The 18,918-nt window shown below is 57.3% G+C and overlaps 1 protein-coding gene across 1 annotated transcript; it reads right to left on the bottom strand.

Annotated features, from left to right (window-relative positions):
* Positions 1-662: 662 nt before the first annotated feature.
* Positions 663-18,118, bottom strand: ITGA2B (integrin subunit alpha 2b). Its single transcript, XM_004621028.2, has 30 exons — positions 17,931-18,118; positions 16,152-16,273; positions 15,972-16,069; positions 15,713-15,878; positions 15,072-15,121; positions 14,948-14,993; positions 14,731-14,859; positions 14,481-14,528; positions 14,276-14,319; positions 14,088-14,141; positions 13,940-13,992; positions 13,552-13,763; positions 9,519-9,701; positions 9,230-9,275; positions 9,013-9,117; positions 8,870-8,925; positions 8,624-8,775; positions 8,384-8,509; positions 7,731-7,798; positions 7,490-7,640; positions 4,431-4,523; positions 4,272-4,351; positions 4,015-4,095; positions 3,801-3,897; positions 3,551-3,703; positions 3,312-3,431; positions 2,372-2,488; positions 1,888-1,989; positions 1,617-1,733; positions 663-858 (listed from the first exon to the last, which is right to left on the bottom strand). The coding sequence occupies exons 1-30, from the start codon at positions 18,116-18,118 to the stop codon at positions 799-801; spliced, it is 3,117 nt and encodes a 1,038-aa protein (XP_004621085.2). The 3' UTR covers positions 663-798.
* Between the last annotated feature and the right edge of the window lie 800 nt (positions 18,119-18,918).

Here is an 18,918-nt window from a genome sequence, read left to right as displayed (position 1 = left end):
GCACTCCAGAAATATAACTACACGAATCAACAAATCTCCCAAGACTTCAGGTGGGCCCCCTGCCTCTCTCCCGTCTCAGCTGCGGGAGATCTTTTCCCACTCCTAGCCCTGGTGTGAGCTCCCTGCTCAGTGCCCTCTTTCCAGATCAGAGATTCTTCTTGGTGGAGCAGAAGGACGAGCAGCGGGGGAGCCGGGCAGCAGAGCCCGCTCACTCCCTTCTGCCTGCTGCCACACACACTTGGGGAGGCTGAAGGCTCCGCCAGACTCCCTCTGGTCCTCCTCAAACACAGGAGGCCTCCGATTCATTTGTCAAGTTATTTATGGGGAGCTCAGGTTATCCTGAAGTTCACCCTCCAGTAATCATGAAGGAAAAAATACTGTTCAAAGCTGCCCTTGGGCATCCAGGATGCTTTCTCTGATGTTCCCAAACCCCTTCTCACCTTTTTGTCCTCAGACTACCCCCCAACTTCCTCCGGTCTCACCTGGAGACCCCACCACCCTTTGTTGCTTATTCCACCCCCACCCATGCCCACGGTCACTTCAACTTGTGCAGGAAGGCCCCTGGCTCATCTCCGCCCCGTCCCTTCTCTTCCTCTGACCTCCAAAGGAAGCTGTGAGTGGGAGGTGGGGATCAGCCTCTTTATTAGGCAGCAGGATGTTAGGGGGCTACCCAGACATGTTGGAGGGCAGGCAATCAGGAGGTATATATGGAACACTCTGGGGGTGAGCAGGGTTATTGGGGGGCACTCATTGGAGAAGCAGGAACAGAACGCCCTTCCTGGGAGGCATGCCACTCCATTACTCCTCGTCGTCATCATCTTCTTCCAGGGGTGGCCGGTTACGCTTGAAGAAACCGAGCTGGGGGTGCCCAGGGCGAAGGTCTCAGGGTTACTCCTTTGGCCCCAGAGCAGCCAGGGAGGAAGCGGGCTAAAAGCAGCCAGCCCGGGCCTCCTCCACAGAGCAGGGACCCCCCCACTGCACGTACCATAAGTTGTTGTGGCTTTAGCTTTTCTTAACTACTTTTATGTCTCCACAGGGCCCAAAGGCATGAGGATGGGTTTGAGGCTGACTTGGTGTCAGCTTCCCTAGAGCCGGGGGCACTTAACCAAGTCCCGAGGGGAGAGTGACCCAGCCAGGCCTCAGAAGGAACAAGCCCTTGGAGCAGGCTAGATCCCAAACCTCAGAGGGAAGGACAGAGCCCGGAGCAGGGCAAGCTCCAAGGAGGCCTCGATGCCTGGGACCCTCCCTCGCAGAGAGAAAACGCCTAAAGGCCTGGGGGTTACCAACATCCCCTGGGGTCGATGCCCAGAAAAGGACCTCTGGAGGGTGACTTTTTGTTGGGGGGTGGGGGAAGTGCACCTAGTGGTGCTCAGGGCTTACTCCTGGCTCTGCTCTCTGGGATTACACCTGGCAGAGTTGGGGGGACCATATGGGGTACCGGAAATCAAACCCGTGTTGGCCACATGTAAGGCAAATACCCTACGTGCTGCACTATTGGTCTGGTCCAGGAAGGATTATTCTAATAGGGAACCATGGAGCCCCCAGTCACAGGGGACACAGTGCTCTCTGGCCCTGGCGCTGCTTACACAGGGCCCCCTTGAGTCTTGGTGCCTCACCTTCCACATGGCGAGGATGAGGAGAGTGAGGAGCAGCAGGCCGCCCAGCCCGCCGACCAGCACCCACCAGATGGGGACGTCCCTTTCCTCCAGGACCCGCAGCAGCTGTGTCTCGACCTGCGTGCAAACCCACAGCCTCCTACATCATGGGGACCCCCCTCTCAGAGCCCCTGGCTGCCCCACCCCACAGACCCTTGTAGGCCCTGCCGCCGCCCCACAGGACAGGGATGCAGGGGAGACCTTCTGCGGGCCACCACTGCTGCCTACTCACCCGAGCTTCCCCACTGGGCAGGCTGAGAGCGGGCACTGCGTAGGGCAGGGAGGACACGTTGAACCAAGCGCGCGACTGCAGCACAAACTGCTCTAGGGGCTTCTGGAGAGGGTGGGGTGAGAGCCATGCTGGTGAGGCCTGCAGGAGGCCTAAGAGCCCCCCAGCCAAGGAGGCCTGCTCTCAGACTCCTGGCTTCACCCAGATTCTTTTTGTTGTTGTTGTTGTGCGGATCACACCCAGCGATGCTCAGGGCTTATTCCTGGCTCCGAACTCAGGAATTACACCTGGCGGTGCTCGAGGGTTCATATGGGATGCCGCGGGTAGAACCCAGATCTCATGGGTGACTGCAAACCGCTTGCAAGACCAGCGCCCTACTCTGTACTCTCTGCGGCCCCGCCCCAACCACGCCCACATCATGTTAACCACGCCCACTTACAGCCTGATTCCCACCACCACTACCACCACACCCCCTTCCCCGCCGCACCTGCCGGAAGCTGGGCAACCACAGCAGCGCCAGCACCGTGACCATGACTCGCTGCCCTCGCGCCATCTCCTGCAGCTCACACTGCACCACTGTACAGGGCGCCACCGAGTCGCAGCTCTGCGGGGACACGTCAGGAGTCCCGGCCCCTCGGACTCCTCCACCCATTCACCCGGACGGCCCGCATCACGGAGCTCGGGTCTCCCCTGGGGAAGGGCCTCAGGCAAGCCTCGCGGCCTCTTCGTGCACACAGACGCACAAGGACAGGCAGAGCGCGGGGAACTCATCACTTCAATACCCAGAATTTCTGTGACCCCGCTTCGGCGTTTACTTTTTTTTTTTTTTTCTTTTTGGGTCACACCAGGCGATGCACACGGGTTACTCCTGGCTCTGCACTCAGGACTTACCCCTGGCGGTCCTCAGGGGACCGAGGCTGGGATTCGAACCCAGGTTGGCTGCGTGCAAGGCAAACGCCTCACCCACTGTACTATCACTTCGGCCCCTTGGTGTTTTTGGTTGGTTTTTTTTTTTTTTTTTTTTTTTTTTGCTTTTTGGGTCACACCCGGTGATGCACAGGGTTTACTCCTGGCGGTGCTCAGGGGATCATATGGGATGCTGGGAATTGAACCTGGGTCGGCCTTGTGCAAGGCAAACGCCCTCCCCGCTGTGCTATTGCTCCAGCCCCACCCACTTTCTTTAACAGACCCTGGAATGCAGGTGGGGGCCGAGGAGGTGGCTCAGTGGCAGCACAAGAAGACAAAACGTCCCCGGTCCCAGGCCCCGCATCTGCCTGGGACCAACAGCCCAGAACCAGCGCAAGCTCTCAGAGGCATCTGGAGTAACTCAGGGGCCCCCTAGTGGCCCACACCAGGCCCGCAGCAAGCAGCCAGCCCCCGCCAGGCCCAGGCCTCTGTCCCCTGGGAGGCTGGCAATGCCCGCTCACCACCAGTGCAGGGTCCTGAAGCTTGGACGGCTGCTTGGCCTGGAGCAAGCTCCTGCGCTCCCGCTTGTGATGGGCCGAGGGCACGGGGGAAGGGCTGGGGGTGGGCAGCCTCCAGTCGAGCTGCAGAGGAAAGAAGCAAACCTCAGTCAGGTCCTCAGCGCCACGCCCTGCCCTGCCCGTCTCCCCAACCTCAGAGTCACGGCCTCAGAGCCACGCTCCCTGCTCCCCCCCGCCCTCACCTTCAGGGGGTTGGGAGAAGGCTGTGGGGAGCACTGCAGCCCCCCGTGCGGCTGTACGTTGAGGATGTAGAGCAGGTCAGAGGGCCCCGACTGGCCGGGGAGCTGGAGTTCTAGCTGGAGGCCACTTACAGACCCAGGACCATTGTTATACAGCTGGGAGACGAGGGCGGGCAGGGCGTTAGGGGGGTACCACCCGGGCCGCAGCTCCTGTGCCCCTCGCACCCAGCCGGGGCTAGAGGCTGCTCCCCACCTCGTAAGTGTGCTCCACTTTGGGGCCCCAGCTGTCGGAGCTGTTGTCCCTGCTGCCTTCTTCCGCGGCCACCACCAGCGAGGCTGGGAAGGAGTTTCTGTAGGGACCCCTCCCCCGCCCCCAGGGTGAGCGTGCTGCCCTGGCTTGCGGGAGGATGGGGGGGAGGGGTGTACGCGGGCTTCCCCCAGGACTCCAGACATTCCTCTCCTCTCACCCTCGCAGCTCCAAGCGGGCACCTGCCCGGACTGGCACCTCCAGCAGCTCCACGGCGCTTTTGGGGTTCTGGCTGTTCTTGCTGCAGGGGTGGGGGGTGGAGGGGGAGAAGCAGGCAGGGGATACTGGTCCAGTGAGCCTTGGGACTTTCTGGGGTGGGGGTCCCGATTTCAGGGGCAAACTTCACGACCCCACAGTCTGAGGAGCCTTAGCTGGGGTGGGGGGCTACGGGGGCGGGAAAGTTGCCCAACCCAGTACCTCCTGATCTGCAGCCGGAAGGACACGTGCTCCCCGGCCTCTTCCAGGTGACCCACACTCACCAGCATCATGATTCCTACCTGAGAGAGGGGGAGGCCAAGTCACCTCCCCGCGCCCGAGCTGCTGCCCTGCCCTGGCCCCCAGGAAACAGCACCTCACCTGGGCATTCTTCCTCATGGGGTTGCCCAGCTCGCACAGCACCACCTTGGTCTCATTCTCCTTCTTCTGGTTACAGATAAGCCTCTCGGAGCCCTTTGAGGAGGCCATGTGAGAGAGACAGTGACAGAGTGACAGCCCCCTCCCCACCCCGACCCCTCTCTATGTGCCTAAAGCCTCTTGGACAGTCAGGAAAAAAGTTACGCAGGGTGGACACTGCATTCCTCAGGCTGAGCGTGTTGCACGTTATGTCACAGTGTCGTTTTATTATTACTACTGTATTTTTTAATTGTTTGCTTTTGGGGTGACACCCAGCGATGCTCAGGGGTTACTCCTGGCTCTGCACTCAGGAATTACTCCTGGCAGTGCTTGGGGGACCCGATGGGATGCCGGGGATTGAACTCTGGTCAGCCATGTGCAAGGCAAACGCCCTAACTGCTGTACTATCACTCCAGCCCCTACTGTATTTTATTTATTTTTTCCTATTTTCTGGACCATACCTGGCAGTGCTCAGGGCTTACTCCTGGGTCTGTGCTCAAGAATCACTCCTGGTGAGACTTAGGGAGCATATGGAGTTTTGGGGGTTGAACCAGGGTCAGCTGCATGCAAGGCAAGCTCCCGCTCTGATGGACTAGCTCTCTAGCCTAAATTCACTGTATCACTGTCATCCCGTTGTTCATCGATTTGATCAAGCGGGCACCAGTAACATCTCCATTCATCCAGCCCTGAGATTTTGGCAGCCTCTCTTTACTCGTCCTTCCCAACGGTGTCATATTGGAGGCTTTTTCAGGGTCAGGGGAATGAGACCCATCATTGTTACTGGTTTTGGCACATTAATAAGCCACAGGGAGCTTGCCAGGCTCTGCCGTGATAGCCTAAATTACTATCCCTATTTTATAGGGACCACTCCTGGTGGTGCTTAGGGGTCCCCTGAGGGCCACAGCCTGCAGTCCTGGAGCCAGAGATAGAAGTCAGGCCCTCACATGCATAAGGCATGTACTATCTCACTGAGCCACTTCCTCTGCCCCTTATTATTAGTTATTGCTTCAGTTTTTTTTACTTTCCATTTTGGATCTACAATGGTGATGCTGGGGGCTGCTCCCTGCTCTAACTTCTGGCATTGTTCTAGGGACCATGAGGTACCAGGATTGAACCCAGGCTGCTAGCATGCAAAGTGTGCACTCAGTCCACTGAACTATCTTTCTGGACTCATTATTATTATTAATGTTTTTTTAAAGCCCATAAACATTATATGAGGTATGATCCTATTGATAAACATGGCATCAACAAGAGTAACTTCCAGGAGAGCCTGGAGTGATAGCACGTGGATAAGGTGCTTGCCTTGTACGCAGCCAACTCGGGTTTGACCCCCGACACTGCACATGGTTCTCCAAACACTGTCAGGAGTGATCTGAGATCAGAGCCAGCAGTAAGCCCTGAGCACTGCTAGATGTGGCCCCAAAACCAAGGAGGAAAAAGGGAAAGAATAACAGAGCTGGAGAGATAGTACAGTGGATAGGGTGCTTGCCTTGCAATGCGGCGGACCTGGGTTCAATCCCTGGCACCACATATAGTCCCAGCAAAGCCAGGGGTGATCCCTGAGCAGCACTGGGTATAGCCTCCCCCCCAGCACATAAAAAAAGAACTCTAGGAGTCGGAGCAGTAGCAGTGAGGGGTTGCTTGACCGTGGCCACTAGGTTCATTCATTCCATAGCACCACACTGTCCTCTAAACTCTCCACCCCCCGAACTGTGGGCACTTCCCCTAAGCACTGCCACAAGTCGCTGGGGGTTTCTAGGCCTCTTGAATGCCACCTAGAAGCAAACCCCTAACCCAAATACACATACCAAATAATCCAAAAAGAGGAGAATAAATAGAGACATGTCACTGAGTTCGAGAAAAGATGAGGAAGAACATCAAATATTAACAGAAGGTCCTGCAACCTTTAGACCATGAGACATTTGGGGCGTGGCTTTCATGGATTCTTGCCATTATCAAGGACTTCTCCAAATTAAAAAAATAAATTGCGGGGGGGGCAGAGTGATAGCACAGTGGAGAGGGCGTTTGCCTTGCATGTAGCTGACCTGGGTTCGATCCCCAGCATCCATATGGTACCCCTGAGCACTGCCAGGAGTAATTCCTGAATGCAGAGGCAGGAGTAACCCCTGAGCATCACCGGGTGTGACCCAAAAAGCAAAAAAACAAAACAAAACAAAACAAAAACAAAACACTAAATTAGGGGCTGGAGCGATAGTACAGCAGATAGGGTGCTTGTCCTGGCATCCCCTACGGTGTGTTGCACTGTGTGAGTGACACTGAGCACCACCAGGAGTGATTCCTAAGTGCAGAGCCAGGAGACAGCCGAGCACATCGCCAAAAACAAAAAACAAACTAAAAGAACCCCTGCCGAAAATTACAGGTGCTGGAGAGGTAGCACAGCAGGTAAGGTACCGCCTTGCAAGTAGCCTACCTGAATCCAATCTCCAGCATCACATATTGTCCCCCGAGTATTAACAGGAGTAATTCCTGAGCACAGAGCCAGGAGTACTCCCTGAGAATGGCCAGTGTGACCCCCAAAACAAGTAAAGTACCATCCCTCAAAAAAACACAGCAAGGGGGCTGGAGCGATAGCACAACGGGTAGGGAGTTTGCCTTGCACACGGCTGACCCAGGTTCAATTCCCAGCATCCCATATGGTCCCCCGAGCACCGCCAGGAGTAAAACCTGTGCATCACCGGGTGTGACCCAAAAGCCAAAAAAAAAAAGAAAAAAACAAAAACCCACCAAGGGGCCGAAGTGATAGTATAGTGGGTGAGGTGTTTGCCTTGCAAGCAGCTGACCTGGGTTCGATCCCCGGTATCCCATATGGTCCCCCAAGCACCACCAGGAGTAATTTCTGAGTGCAGAGGCAGGAATAACACCTGAGCATCGCTGGGTGTGCCCTCCCCCCAAAAAAAACACACCAAAACGGAAATCACAATGTTGCTTAGCCAAGCATAATGGAAGGGGGAACTCTTGGGGTGAGCGGAGGATCAAGACGCTGACGCCTCCGGGGGACTTACCTTCATATTACTGAGGGCCCGCATGTAGTGGGCACCCGGGGGCAGGTGCACGGCCAGCTCTGCCTCGTAGGCCCCCTCGCCCTTGTTGGCTGCCTGCAACTGCAGCTCCAGCACGTTGTCAGCCCCGATCAGGAGCGGGGAGCCTGTTGTCCTGGGGGGGGGTAAGGGGGAGAGGGCGGTGACGCTGGGGGCCTGGCAGCAGGGAGAGGCTCCGGCAGGGGCTGAGCGGATAGGGCCTCACACGTTGGCCGTGACCTCAAGCTGGGGCACACAGACGTCATCGTCGCCACAGTCCAGGATGATTTGGGTCTAGAGAAGGCAAGGCAGGAGGAATGGGTGAGCTGGGGCGCGGGGTCACCTCAGGGCCTGGAGGACGGGGAGGGGGCCTGAGCAGCAGGAAGTTGGAGACTCTACCACGGCTTTGGGGCTGGCCCCAGGGTTTGGGACAAAGTTGGGGTTTCGAGGCTGGAGCAATAGCACAGCGGGTAGGGTGTTTGCCTTGCACGCGGCTGACCCAGGTTCGATTCCCAGCATCCCATATGGTCCCCTGAGCACCGCCAGGAGTAATTCCTGAGTGCATGAGCCAGGAGTAACCCCTGTGCATCGCCGGGTGTGACCCAAAAAGCAAAAAAGAAAAAAAAAACAAAAAAAACCCAAAGTTGGGGTTTCAGTGTTGACAGTCGGAGTTCATGGATTAATAGCAGAGTTTAGAGGTGATGTCAGCACCGGAGTTGATGGCAGTGCTTGAGGGATATGACTATTTGGGGGTTCCTTTTGGGTTTAGAGTGACACTGTGGACGATATCCAGAGGACATCCCGGCTTTGGTGTTCGGGTTATGACTCGGACCCTAACCCTGACCCTGACTGCTGGCAGGGGTCCAGGCCCGCCCCCACCTGCTCCTGGACGTGGGTGTCCCCATGCAGCACCAGCGCGGGGGCTCGTCCATCCTTCTCAGGGTGCAGGGACACGTTGAAGCTCAGCACGATGGGGCTCAGCTTGTCCCGGAAGTCGGCCTCATCCTGGGACAAGAACCCAGCCGAGAGGGTTGGTCAGGCTGACCCGCTCCTGCCCACCCCAGGGTGTCAGGAACAAGTGGCACATCCCCAGCCCTGGCCAGCAACAGCCGGACATACCCGGAGGAAGGCCGTGACGGAGTGGCACACGTGGCTGTCCGCCCTGCCCAGGTTCAGGCCCAGGGTGGTGCCCGCCTGCTGCGAGTCCAGCAGCAGCGCACGGCGGCCCTGGCGGGGTTTCTGGCGGTCCAGCTGCAGCTCGGCGTCCAGGCCTGGCCGGGCAAGCAGGCAGGGAGCTCAGGGTCCCCCGCGGGCCTCTGGGGAGCCCAGGCGCCCCCTCCCTGGGCCCCACCCCAGGCCACTCACGCAGCTTGGGCGGCATGTTGTGCCCGCTGATGCTCACACACAGCTGCACGTTGAAGCTGCGAAGGGGGGGGGGTGCTCAGAGCCAGGCCCCTGCTCCCACCCTGGCCCCCCGAGTGGCCTGGCTGTGCCGTCCACGTCCTCACCAGCTCACTGGGGTGTTGGTCTGGCTCAGGACACAGTTCTTGACAGCGGGGTTCAGTGAGTCTTGTACCAGCAGCTGGAGGGCAGCTGTCACTACCGGCTGAGCCCTGGTGGGGCCCAGGGCACCTGTCACTTTGCTGCCTAATCTCCTCTGGTGGGGGGGGTGCGGGGGGAGCCCCCACCTCCACCCCCAGCCCTAGCCCTGGAACCAGTAGTCACCTGTACACAGCCACCTTGCTGTCCCCGTAAGCTCCCACTAGCAGGTCTAGGGACACAGAGATGGGGGTTAGAACTGGCGCTTGGAGAGGTTAGGGGGTCCCCACCTCATCCACCAAGGTGTTCCCCTCACATGGCCCCTGATGGAGGTCTCACCTGGCCCCCCTCATGGCCCAGCCTCCCCCCCCCAACACCCATGGCCCCGTGGGACACCAGACCAGGCTCTTGGCCAGCTCAGCACTGCAGCCGTGCCCAAAGTCCCTCATGGCCCAGGCGGGGGAGCCCAGGGCACCTGGATATCCATTGTCGTCGATGTCCACAGCACCACGCAGGGAGAAGCCGAAGGCAGAGCCCGTGGGAAAGGGGCTGTCCAGGACCTGGGAGGGCCTGGAGCTAAGCCCCTCACTCCCGCCCAGATACACCAGCACTTGGCCCCGACCGCTGAGACCCCCGTAGGGCGCCCCCACGGCGACATCTGGAGGGAGCAAGGGAAAGGGAAGGACAGTGGGTCACTCAGTCTCCTCAGGGCTCTTGGCAAGCTTGCCTGAGCTCCTCTGGGCAGACTGCAGGGGACAGGAGCAGACGGGGGGGGGGGGGGGGGCTCAGCCTTGCGGCCTTCAGAGGTGGAGGTAGAGGAGAGAGATCCAGGAAGTAGACTTTTTTTTTTTTTTTTTTTTTTTGCTTTCTGGGTCACATCTGGCAATGCACAGGGGTTACTCCTGGCTCTGCACTCAGGAATCACTCCTGGCGGTGCTCAGGGGACCATATGGGATGCTGGAAATCGAACCCGGGTTGGCTGCGTGCAAGACAAACGCCCTACCCGCTGTGCTATTGCTCCAGCCCCCTTTTTCTCAAAAATTTTTACTGGATAGCTAGTAAGCCCTGAGATAGTAAAACCAAAACAGCACTGGGGGGCGGGGGGCTAGGAGGTAACCCTTGTACAGGGCTTGCCCCAGTCTGAGCCTCAGGCACCATATATGGTCCTTCAAGTATCACTGGGGTCACTCCTGAGCACACAGGGTGTGGCCCACAAAAACAAACCAAAAGAAAATTTTTATAAAGGGGCTGGGCAGATGACTCAGAGGGGTGAGTGCATGCTTTGCACGCGCAAGGCCTGGGTCCTATTACTGGCACTGCGTGGTCCTCCAAACAGCACTGGGTGTGCCCCCCAAAACTCCTTTATTGGCCAACCCTCAAAAACTTTATTAGATTTTGGGGCTGGAGAGACAGTACAGTGGGTAGGGCACTTGTCTATCATGTGGATGACCTGGGTTCGATCCCCAGCATCCCATATGGTTCCCTGAGCACTGCCAGAAGTGAGTCCTGAGCACAGAGCTAGGCGTAGTACCCCTGAGCATCGTCGAGTATGGCTCCCAAACAAAACAAAAACAAAATCTTTATTAAGTTTCTTTTTTTTTTTTGCTTTTTGGGTCACACCTGGCGATGCACAGGGGTGACTCCTGGCTCTGCACTCAGGAATTACCCCTGGCGGTGCTCAGGGGACCATATGGGATGCTGGGATTCGAACCCGGGTCGGCCGCGTGCAAGGCAAACGCCCTACCCGCTGTGCTATCGCTCCAGCCCCTTTATTAAGTTTCTTGATCGAGTCACACAAGAAACTTTCTAAAAAGACCGCTGTGACCACCATCTCTCAGACCCACAGTTTGGACCCCTGTCTCCTGATCTGTGGCTCTCTCGTCCCCACACTCACTTCCTGACCACTGGTCACGTTAGGGTTGACCCTCAGTCCTCTGGCCCTGTGGCGAGTTCATGGTCCATCATGGAGGCCTGCCCCGAGCCTCTAAGCTCCTGCTCAATCTCCTCTTGCAGGCTGCTGCCAGCCCCCAAGAAAGACCCCCACAGAGGGAAGCAACCCAACTGCTGAAATATTAAACCACCCCCTTGCTCCACCTCTTTTCACTCCAGTCGCCCTTTCCGTGCTCCCAGGCCTTGCAGACTCCTCCAGCTCACCCCAGCCCCAAGCTTATTTTCCTCCAAGCGGAGCCTAATCCACAAGTTCCCAAATGAAGATGATCTTCTCCTGACATCTCTCCCTCTGGGGAGTGTTCCCGAGACCTGCCAACACAGCTGTGCCCCGTTGTTCTTCTAGGCTCATATGGTCACAGCCTTCCGGCTTCTGTCGCACCCAGTTCTAAGTGGGTTCATGTCACAGTCATTTCTGGCCTCCTTGCTGGAGCCCGGGGTCACTTCTCCAGCCCCAGGGACTGGCCTTGTCTCGCCCCTTGTTGGGTCCCTTGGAGACACTGGCCTCTCTTCATCCCACTCGGCTCAGCCTGGCTGAGTCCTGGGTCCCTTCTGTGCTAGACACTCCTGTCTGCTTCCCGAATCTTCCTCTGGGTGAGCCCTCTCTGCTCCTGCTCCCCAGGGCTGTCCCGGGACTCTTTTCACCTCCTGGGCCTGAGCGTTTCTAACCCATGTCCCTATCTCCCCTCAGATCCCTGGAGGGTGTGAAGGAAGCTCACCCAGCCATCTAATGTCCCAAATCCTTCAAACTTGATGGGGATTTTCCCCAACTCACCCCACTCTACGCCTGCCACCTGGCCCTAATTGTCCAGGTGCAAAAATTATCTGTGAAGGGGCTGGAGCAATAGCACAGCAGGTAGGGTGTTTGCCTTGCCCACAGCCGACCCGGGTTCAATTCCCAGCATCCCTTATGGTCCCCTGAGCGCTGCCAGGAGTAATTCCTGAGTGCATGAGCCAGGAGTAACCCCTGTGCATCGCCTGGTGTGACCCCCCAAAAAAAATTATCTGTGAATTTGCCCTCATCTCTAATGCCCTGACCCACACATACATCCACGCCCACCTTCTGCCTGGACTCCTGAAAATAAGCCCTACGAGACCTCCTTGAACATCTCTCACCCGTTTTCCAACCTAGGGCTTAAATCGCATTATATTGAGGTCATATAATGATGGGTCTCATGCCCCTGACCCTGAAAGAGCCTTCAATGAGGCACCATTGGGAAAAACGAGTGAAGAGAGCCTTCTAAAATCTCAGGGCTACACATCCAAAAGAACAAAAGCAACCGCTGTTGGAGAGGATGTGGGGAGAAAGGGACCCTTCTTCACTGCTGGTGGGAATGCCGACTGGTTCAGCCCTTCTGGAAAACAATTTGGACGACTCTCAAAAAATTAGATATTGAATTCCCATTTGACCCAGCAATACCACTGCTGGGAATATATCCCAGAGAGGCAAAAAAGTACAATCGAAACAACATCTGCACATGTATGTTCATCGCAGCACTGTTTACAATAGCCAGAATCTGGAAAAAACCCGAATGCCCCAGAACGGATGACTGGTTGAGGAAACTTTGGTACATCTATACAATGGAATACTATGCAGCTGTTAGAAAAAAGGAGGTCAAGAATTTTGTAGTCAAGTGGATGGGCATGAAAAGTTTCATGCTGAGTGAAATGAGTCAGAAAGAGAGAGACAGACATAGAAAGATTGCACTCATCTATGGTATATAGAATAACAGAGTGGGAGACTAACACTCAAGAACTGTAGAAATAAGTACCAGGAGGTTGACTCCATGGCTTGGAGGCTGGCCTCACGTTCCGGGGAAAGGTCAACTCAGAGAAGCGATCACCAACTACATTGTAGTCGAAGGCCACGTGGGGGAAGGGAGTTGCGGGCTGAATGAGGGCTAGAGACTGAGCACAGCGGCCACTCAACACCTTTATTGCAAAGCACAACAGCTAATTAGAGAGAGAAAACAGAAGGGAATGCCTTGCCACAGTGGCAGGGTGGGGTGGGGGGGAGATGGGATTGGGGAGGGTGGGAGGGACACTGGGTTTACGGGTGGTGGAGAATGGGCACTGGTGAAGGGATGGGTTCCAAACTTTGTATGAGGGAAGTATAAGCACAAAAGTGTATAAATCTGTAACTGTACCCTCACGGTGATTCTCTAATTAAAAATAAATAAATTTAAAAAAAAAATAAAAAAAAAAATAAATAAAATCTCAGGGCTAGGACGAATGGAGACGTTACTGAGGTCCCTCGAGAAAATCAACAATCAACGGGATGATGATGATATTGAGGTTATGGCTGTTAAAGATCCTGGTTCCCGGGGCTGGAGCGATAGCACACGGCTGACCCGGGTTCAAATCCCAGCATCCCATATGGTCCCCTGAGCACCGCCAGGAGTAATTCCTGAGTGCAGAGCCAGGAGTAACCCCTGTGCATCGCTGGGTGTGACCCAATAACAAACAAACAAACAACAAAAATCCTGGTTCCCACCACCAAATCCCACCTCTTTGTTGCTGTTACCCGCCCTGCCGCCAGGGGACGCGCGCCTCCTCCTCACCATTGTAGCCGTCCCGGTTGAGGTCGCCCAGGGGTGCAATGGCCGAACCAAACCGGCCGTAGAGCTGCGTGCCGGTCAGCAGGAGGCTGGGGGCGCCGAGCGCTTGGGTACCCCGAGACTGCAGGAACAAGTACACGCGCCCCACCTCGGCCAGCTTGCGGCCAGCGCGGCTCTCCATGTACAGGGGCGCGCCCACCAGCAGGTCGTCCCTCCTGCAGGCCAGATGCGCGGTGGTGCGGGGTGGACCAGGGCCAGATCTCTCCCAGGTGCACTCGCTGGCCCACCCGCGTCCCTCCACAGTCACGTGGAGTGAGGGCTAGGAAAGGGGAAGTCCAAGGGTTGCAAGTGGGGACCCAAGCGGGCACAAGTGGGGCACACCCTTGCTCACCCGTCCCCGTTGACATCAGTGACAGCCACCGAGTGTCCGAAATACGAAGCCATCTGCAGGAAGACCCGGAACCCCCTAATTGCCACCTTCTGCCCCAACAGACTCGGCCCGTCGCCCCGCCGTGGCCGCCCACCCGGCGCGGGCCCACCTGCTCTCCACGCAGCTGGTACAGAGACTGGTAGTGCATGCTGAAAATCTCCACCTGCACACAAGGCCCGGGCGCGCGTCATTCCTGCTCCGGGGGCACCGAGACCCAGACCCACGCGAGTGGGCCGGAGGCTTGGGGAGCGTGGGGGGGGGGCGTCGGGCCGACGGCTAGGGTCCAGCGACACTCACCGCTCCCCGCGTCCAGCTCCAGGTGGGGGCGCCGAAGACATACTCTGGAGAGCCGAGGCAGAGGACAATGGCTTGCAGCCCGCCCAGTCCCTCGCCACCCCATCCGCGTTCTTGCTCCCGCCGAGACCCTGCGGTGGGACGTGCAGGGGCTCCCCCAGGGCTCGGCTCTCTCCCACTAACCACCCCAGACTCAAATATTTCTTGCCTGTAGTGCTGGGATCCCCGTCAAACTCGCCGACGGCCACCGAGTACCCTGAAAGTACGGGACTGATTAGTCTTCTGGGAGGAAGGGGGCAAATAGGCGGGGCGCAGGAACCGCTCTGTCCACGCCCTCTTGGGCTACTCCCGGCCGGGGAATTGGGCGGTGGGTGGTGCAGGGCTGGGCGCGGGGGCTGGCTGGCACGCGGCTGGGCGGCGACTGCGTGCTGATAAGCCTCGCGGGGTGCCAGGGTTACCCCGGTAGCTGTCGAAGTGCTCCGGGTTGCTGGAGTCGTAGGTGAAACGTTGATTGGGCACGTGCCATAACAGGGTGCCCGGGCGGTAACTCGAGACGACTTTGGCAATTGGGACACGCGTCAGAAGACCTAGAGCGCGAGGAGCAGTGGGTTATGGGGGCGAGACGCCCTGGTCTTCCCAGGCCGCCTGGACCAAGGGAGCAAGATGGGCACGTACCTAAGAAAAAATAACCGCCGGGGGCCCCGAGCACCAACTCTCCAGCCTGCGAGGAAAGGCGCGAGGTGAGAGGGGCCGGGTAGGAGAGCGCCTCCCACCGCGGTCGCTTCTGCCCGCTACTCGCCTGAGTGACCACCGCGCTGAAGCCGGCTTCGCAGTAGCGCTTGTCTCCGTCTGCAGGGGACGGAGGCGGCTCAGCCACAGGGTCCGTCCAGGGCCGCGCTCCAAAGGGCGGGGCCGCGGCCGGCCCGTGTGAGCTGGTCATCGAGGAGGCGCGGAGGGGTGGCGTGGGGCAGGGCAAGAGAGGCCGTGGGGGCGTACCCACGTGGGGACGAGGAAGCATGAAGGGGGCGGAGCGGGAACCCGTGGGGGCGGGGCCAGAAGCAATCTGGAGGTGGGGCCTTTGGGGGGCGAGAGACAGGAGAGACCGTGGGCGTGGCCTGGGAGGAGAGGGAGCAGGGACGCGTGGGGCGGGGCCGCAGAGAGGATAGGAGGAGCGGGAGCAGGGCCAATTGGGGAGGGGGCCGCCTTTAGGGGCGGGGCCGCAGACAGGGTCGTGGTCTTGTGGGGGCGGGGCCTCAGTGAGGAGGGGCGGGGCGGGAGCATGACGCGTGGGCGGGCCTGTAGGTGCGTGGCCGCTAGGAGGCGGGGACCTTGAGAGATGCTAGATTGAAAGCCCGGTCTTGGGAGGATGCGAGAAGGGTTGGGTAAGAACCAAACTAAGCGGCTGCGGGTCGGCGGGGTAAGAGGGCCTGCAGAGCTCACTGAATTCGTTTTTCACGTAAACCCGGCTCATGGTGTTGGCTCGACAGGGCGAGTACTCAGCGCGGCTGCTGTTCCAGAGCTGCGCCACGAAGCAGCCTCCCACGGGCGTCTTCTCGGCTTCGTCGGCCCCGTCTAGTACGTTCCAGTGCTGCCAGGGAGCGCAGGCCTGGAGCAGGGCCACGGGAGGTGGGGAAGGGGAAAATCGGTACCTCTCCCCAGGCGTCTCCTTCCTCCCCCGTCCCTGTCCCGCGGCGCCCACCACAACGTTGTCTCTCCAGCTGGCGATCGTCGCCCCCAGTCCTTGCTGGGCCTTGAAGGTTTGGAAAGTTTGGGAGCCGACTTTCCGGGTCTCATCATCTGGGAGCACAGAAGGGGTGAGGTGATGACGTCGGAAGGCCCAGGTCCCCTTGGCCTCTCTCCCCCTCTGTGCGGGACTCACTTAGGTCGAAGTGTAGCGAGGTGCACTGGTCGCCCTCTGCCCTCCAAGGGCACAGGAACACGCCACCCATCTCCTCCTGGTTGCGGCCCAAGGTCCTCGGGGCACCCACCACTATGGTCACACTGAGTAGGAAAGCAGAATGAACCAGAGGAAAGTTCCAGGGTACCTGTGTCCTAGCGCCGGTTTGGGTACTTTGGATGCCCTTTTTCTCAAGACCTCACAGACCAGCAAGACCTCACAGGGATGGATGGTCGAAACTGACTCGGAAAGAGACAGCACAGGGGCAAGGCAACCCGTGAGGCAAGGGTAAAGACCGGCCCTAGCAGGCTGGTTTGATTTGAATACAAGGGGACAGAGAGTGCGGCATCTTGCTGAAAGCACTTAAGTTCTGTAAAGCGTCTGTATTTGGTCCCCTCCAACCTCTCAAAGCCCCCAGAAGGACTATCTGACAACAGCGAATGTCACCAGATCCCTCCTGTACAACTAGTTGATGTGAAGAATCTGGGGGCTAGAGGACATCTCTAATGTCAGGAGGAAGTGTTATCTCAAACACCCTGGGTTCAAATCCCAGTTCTGCCATCACAATGGGACAATACAAATCCTTCAGTGCTCTCAGGAGAAATAAAAACAAAAAATTGAAATGCGATGCTAATGGTGCTAGCCAAATATAACAGATGTTTCAAAAATGGTTTTGTTGTTGTTTACTCTCACAGGAGGTTTATTAAAAGTAGCACCCTGGGGCTAGAGTGATAGTACAGTGAGCAGGGTGTTTGCCTTGCACATGGCCATCCTGAGTTTGATCTCTGGCACCAAATATAGTCCCCTGACCACCACCAGGAGTGATTCCTGAGCACAGAGCCAGGAGTAAGCTCTGAGCATTGCCGGTTGTGGGCCCCCCAAAACAAAAACAAATAAAAAGAACCAGGACTAGTAACAGCCATCTAATTTTGTAGCCTGATCAGTCTCACCAGAAGCTTCAAGTTTCTTTTCAAATATATATGCTTCTTTTCAAATATAATTTTGATGCCAATCCCAGGTGACACCCAGCAATGCTCAGGGGTTACCCCTAGCTCTGCACTCAGGAATCACCCCTGGCAGTGCTTGGGGATCATATGGGATGCTAGAGATGGAACCCGGGTTGCCCATGTGCAAGGCAAATGCCCTCCCGCTGTACTGTCACTCCAACCCCAACTTTTTATACTTTTTTTTTTTTAAAGGCAAGCATCTTACCAGCAGTACTATTTCTCTGCCCAAGCCCCTGATTTTAGATTTTGAGGATTAATTTAAGGCACACACGCCTCCCTATTTCTAGGAAATAAAGGTGGAGTGGGTTATACAGTTCACCTTTGGGGAAAAAGCCTTGATTTTTGTCTCCCGCTTTTTTTTTTTTCTTTTTGGGTCACATCCGGCAATGCACAAGGGTTACTCCTGGCTCTGCACTCAGGAATTACCCTTGGCAGTGCTCAGGGGACCATATGGGATGCTGGGATTCGAACCCGGGTTGGCCGCGTGCAAGGCAAACGCCCTACCCGCTGTGCTATCGCTCCAGCCCCTCCCGCTTGTTCTTGATGGTGTCTCAGTGTTCACCTCCCATCCCCACCATGGGGCCCTCCCCACAGCTCTCGCTGAATCAGCCCTTCCCAAGTCTTTTTAACAAGAGCACCCCTTCAAGAGGCCCTAGAGGTCACTTGGCTTCACCACTGGATCTCGAGGTTCACAGAAGCAGTGATGACAGGGGAACCCTTCAATCTCCCAACACCCAAACTCCCCCCAGCTCACCGCCCATGGCTGTCCTTGTTGAAGTCCAGTGCAAACCCAAAGTGGCTGCCATTGGGGCCTGTATAGATGGTAAGTCGTCCTGCATCCAGGTTCAAGGCCCAGGCTGGAGGCGTTACTCTGAGTCCCAAGAGCAGCTGCAAGCACGCCAGAAGCCAGGGGGTCTGAAGGGGACTCAAAGTTCTGGCCATCTTCCTTCTCCCAGTCTCCCGGCGAGAATGGGCCCGCTCTTCCTTTCAGTTTCTGCCACAGGAAGTTCTGTCTTATCAAACTGAAACCCACGGGCTGAGCAGTGGGCGCAGAAGTGAGTGACAAGGCCTGGACTCTGGCAGGTTCTCGGGCTGCCAGGAAGGGGATAGGCCCCCACGGGGACGAACACTGGTGACTGTCAGGACTTCCTTTTCCTCGGGTTACTTGCCACCAGATCCTCTGGTTCTGTTAGTTCTGCTTCATTGTCTTCTCCCCATTCCCACCGCACCTGGCTAGTCTGGGCCAATGTGACTGGGGACAGCCGTGAGCTAACGGGTCTGGATGCCTCTCCTCGCCCATCTGGAGGAGCGGCTGACACTATGACTTGGTCAGAGGCGGAGGATGCAGTAAGGAAACTGCTACTCTGTGATAAGGCCCGAGGCTGCAATATCGCTTCGAGAAAGGCACTTTCGTCCATGTCCTCCTTAAGGGCTTAGGCATCAGTCAACCATATTGGCATAACTCTCTGTCTCAGGTCATGTCTTTTTGTTTTTTATTTTGTGTCACGCCCAGTGGAGCTCAGGACTTACTCCTGGCTCTGTACTCAGCAATCACTCCTAGTGGGGGTTGGGGCACCATATGGAGGTTCAGGGATGGAACCTGGGTTGGTTATGTGCAAAGCAAGTGCTCTGACCACTGTACTACCGCGTTTGACTATCTTGTGCACTTGGTTGGAGGTTCTGGCAGGGGAGCACAGCTGCTCATACAACGGGCTGTGTCTCTTCGGCTGAGCTTTGGGAGA

The sequence above is a fragment of the Sorex araneus genome, chromosome 3 (genome assembly GCF_027595985.1).
Source record: "Sorex araneus isolate mSorAra2 chromosome 3, mSorAra2.pri, whole genome shotgun sequence".
Taxonomy (NCBI): domain Eukaryota; kingdom Metazoa; phylum Chordata; class Mammalia; order Eulipotyphla; family Soricidae; genus Sorex; species Sorex araneus.
Note: the sequence above shows the minus strand (reverse complement) of the source record. Positions and strands in the feature narration are given on the sequence as shown.

Coding starts and splice junctions, on each gene's coding strand:
- ITGA2B (XM_004621028.2), bottom strand. CDS start 18,118: ATGGCCAGAACTTTGAGTCCCCTTCAGACCCCCTGGCTTCTGGCGTGC. Junction 14,994..15,071: donor TCAGCGCGGTGGTCACTCAG/GCGAGTAGCGGG, acceptor CTTTCCTCGCAG/GCTGGAGAGTTGGTGCTCGG. Junction 4,096..4,271: donor TTCCGGCTGCAGATCAGGAG/GTACTGGGTTGG, acceptor CCACCCCTGCAG/CAAGAACAGCCAGAACCCCA.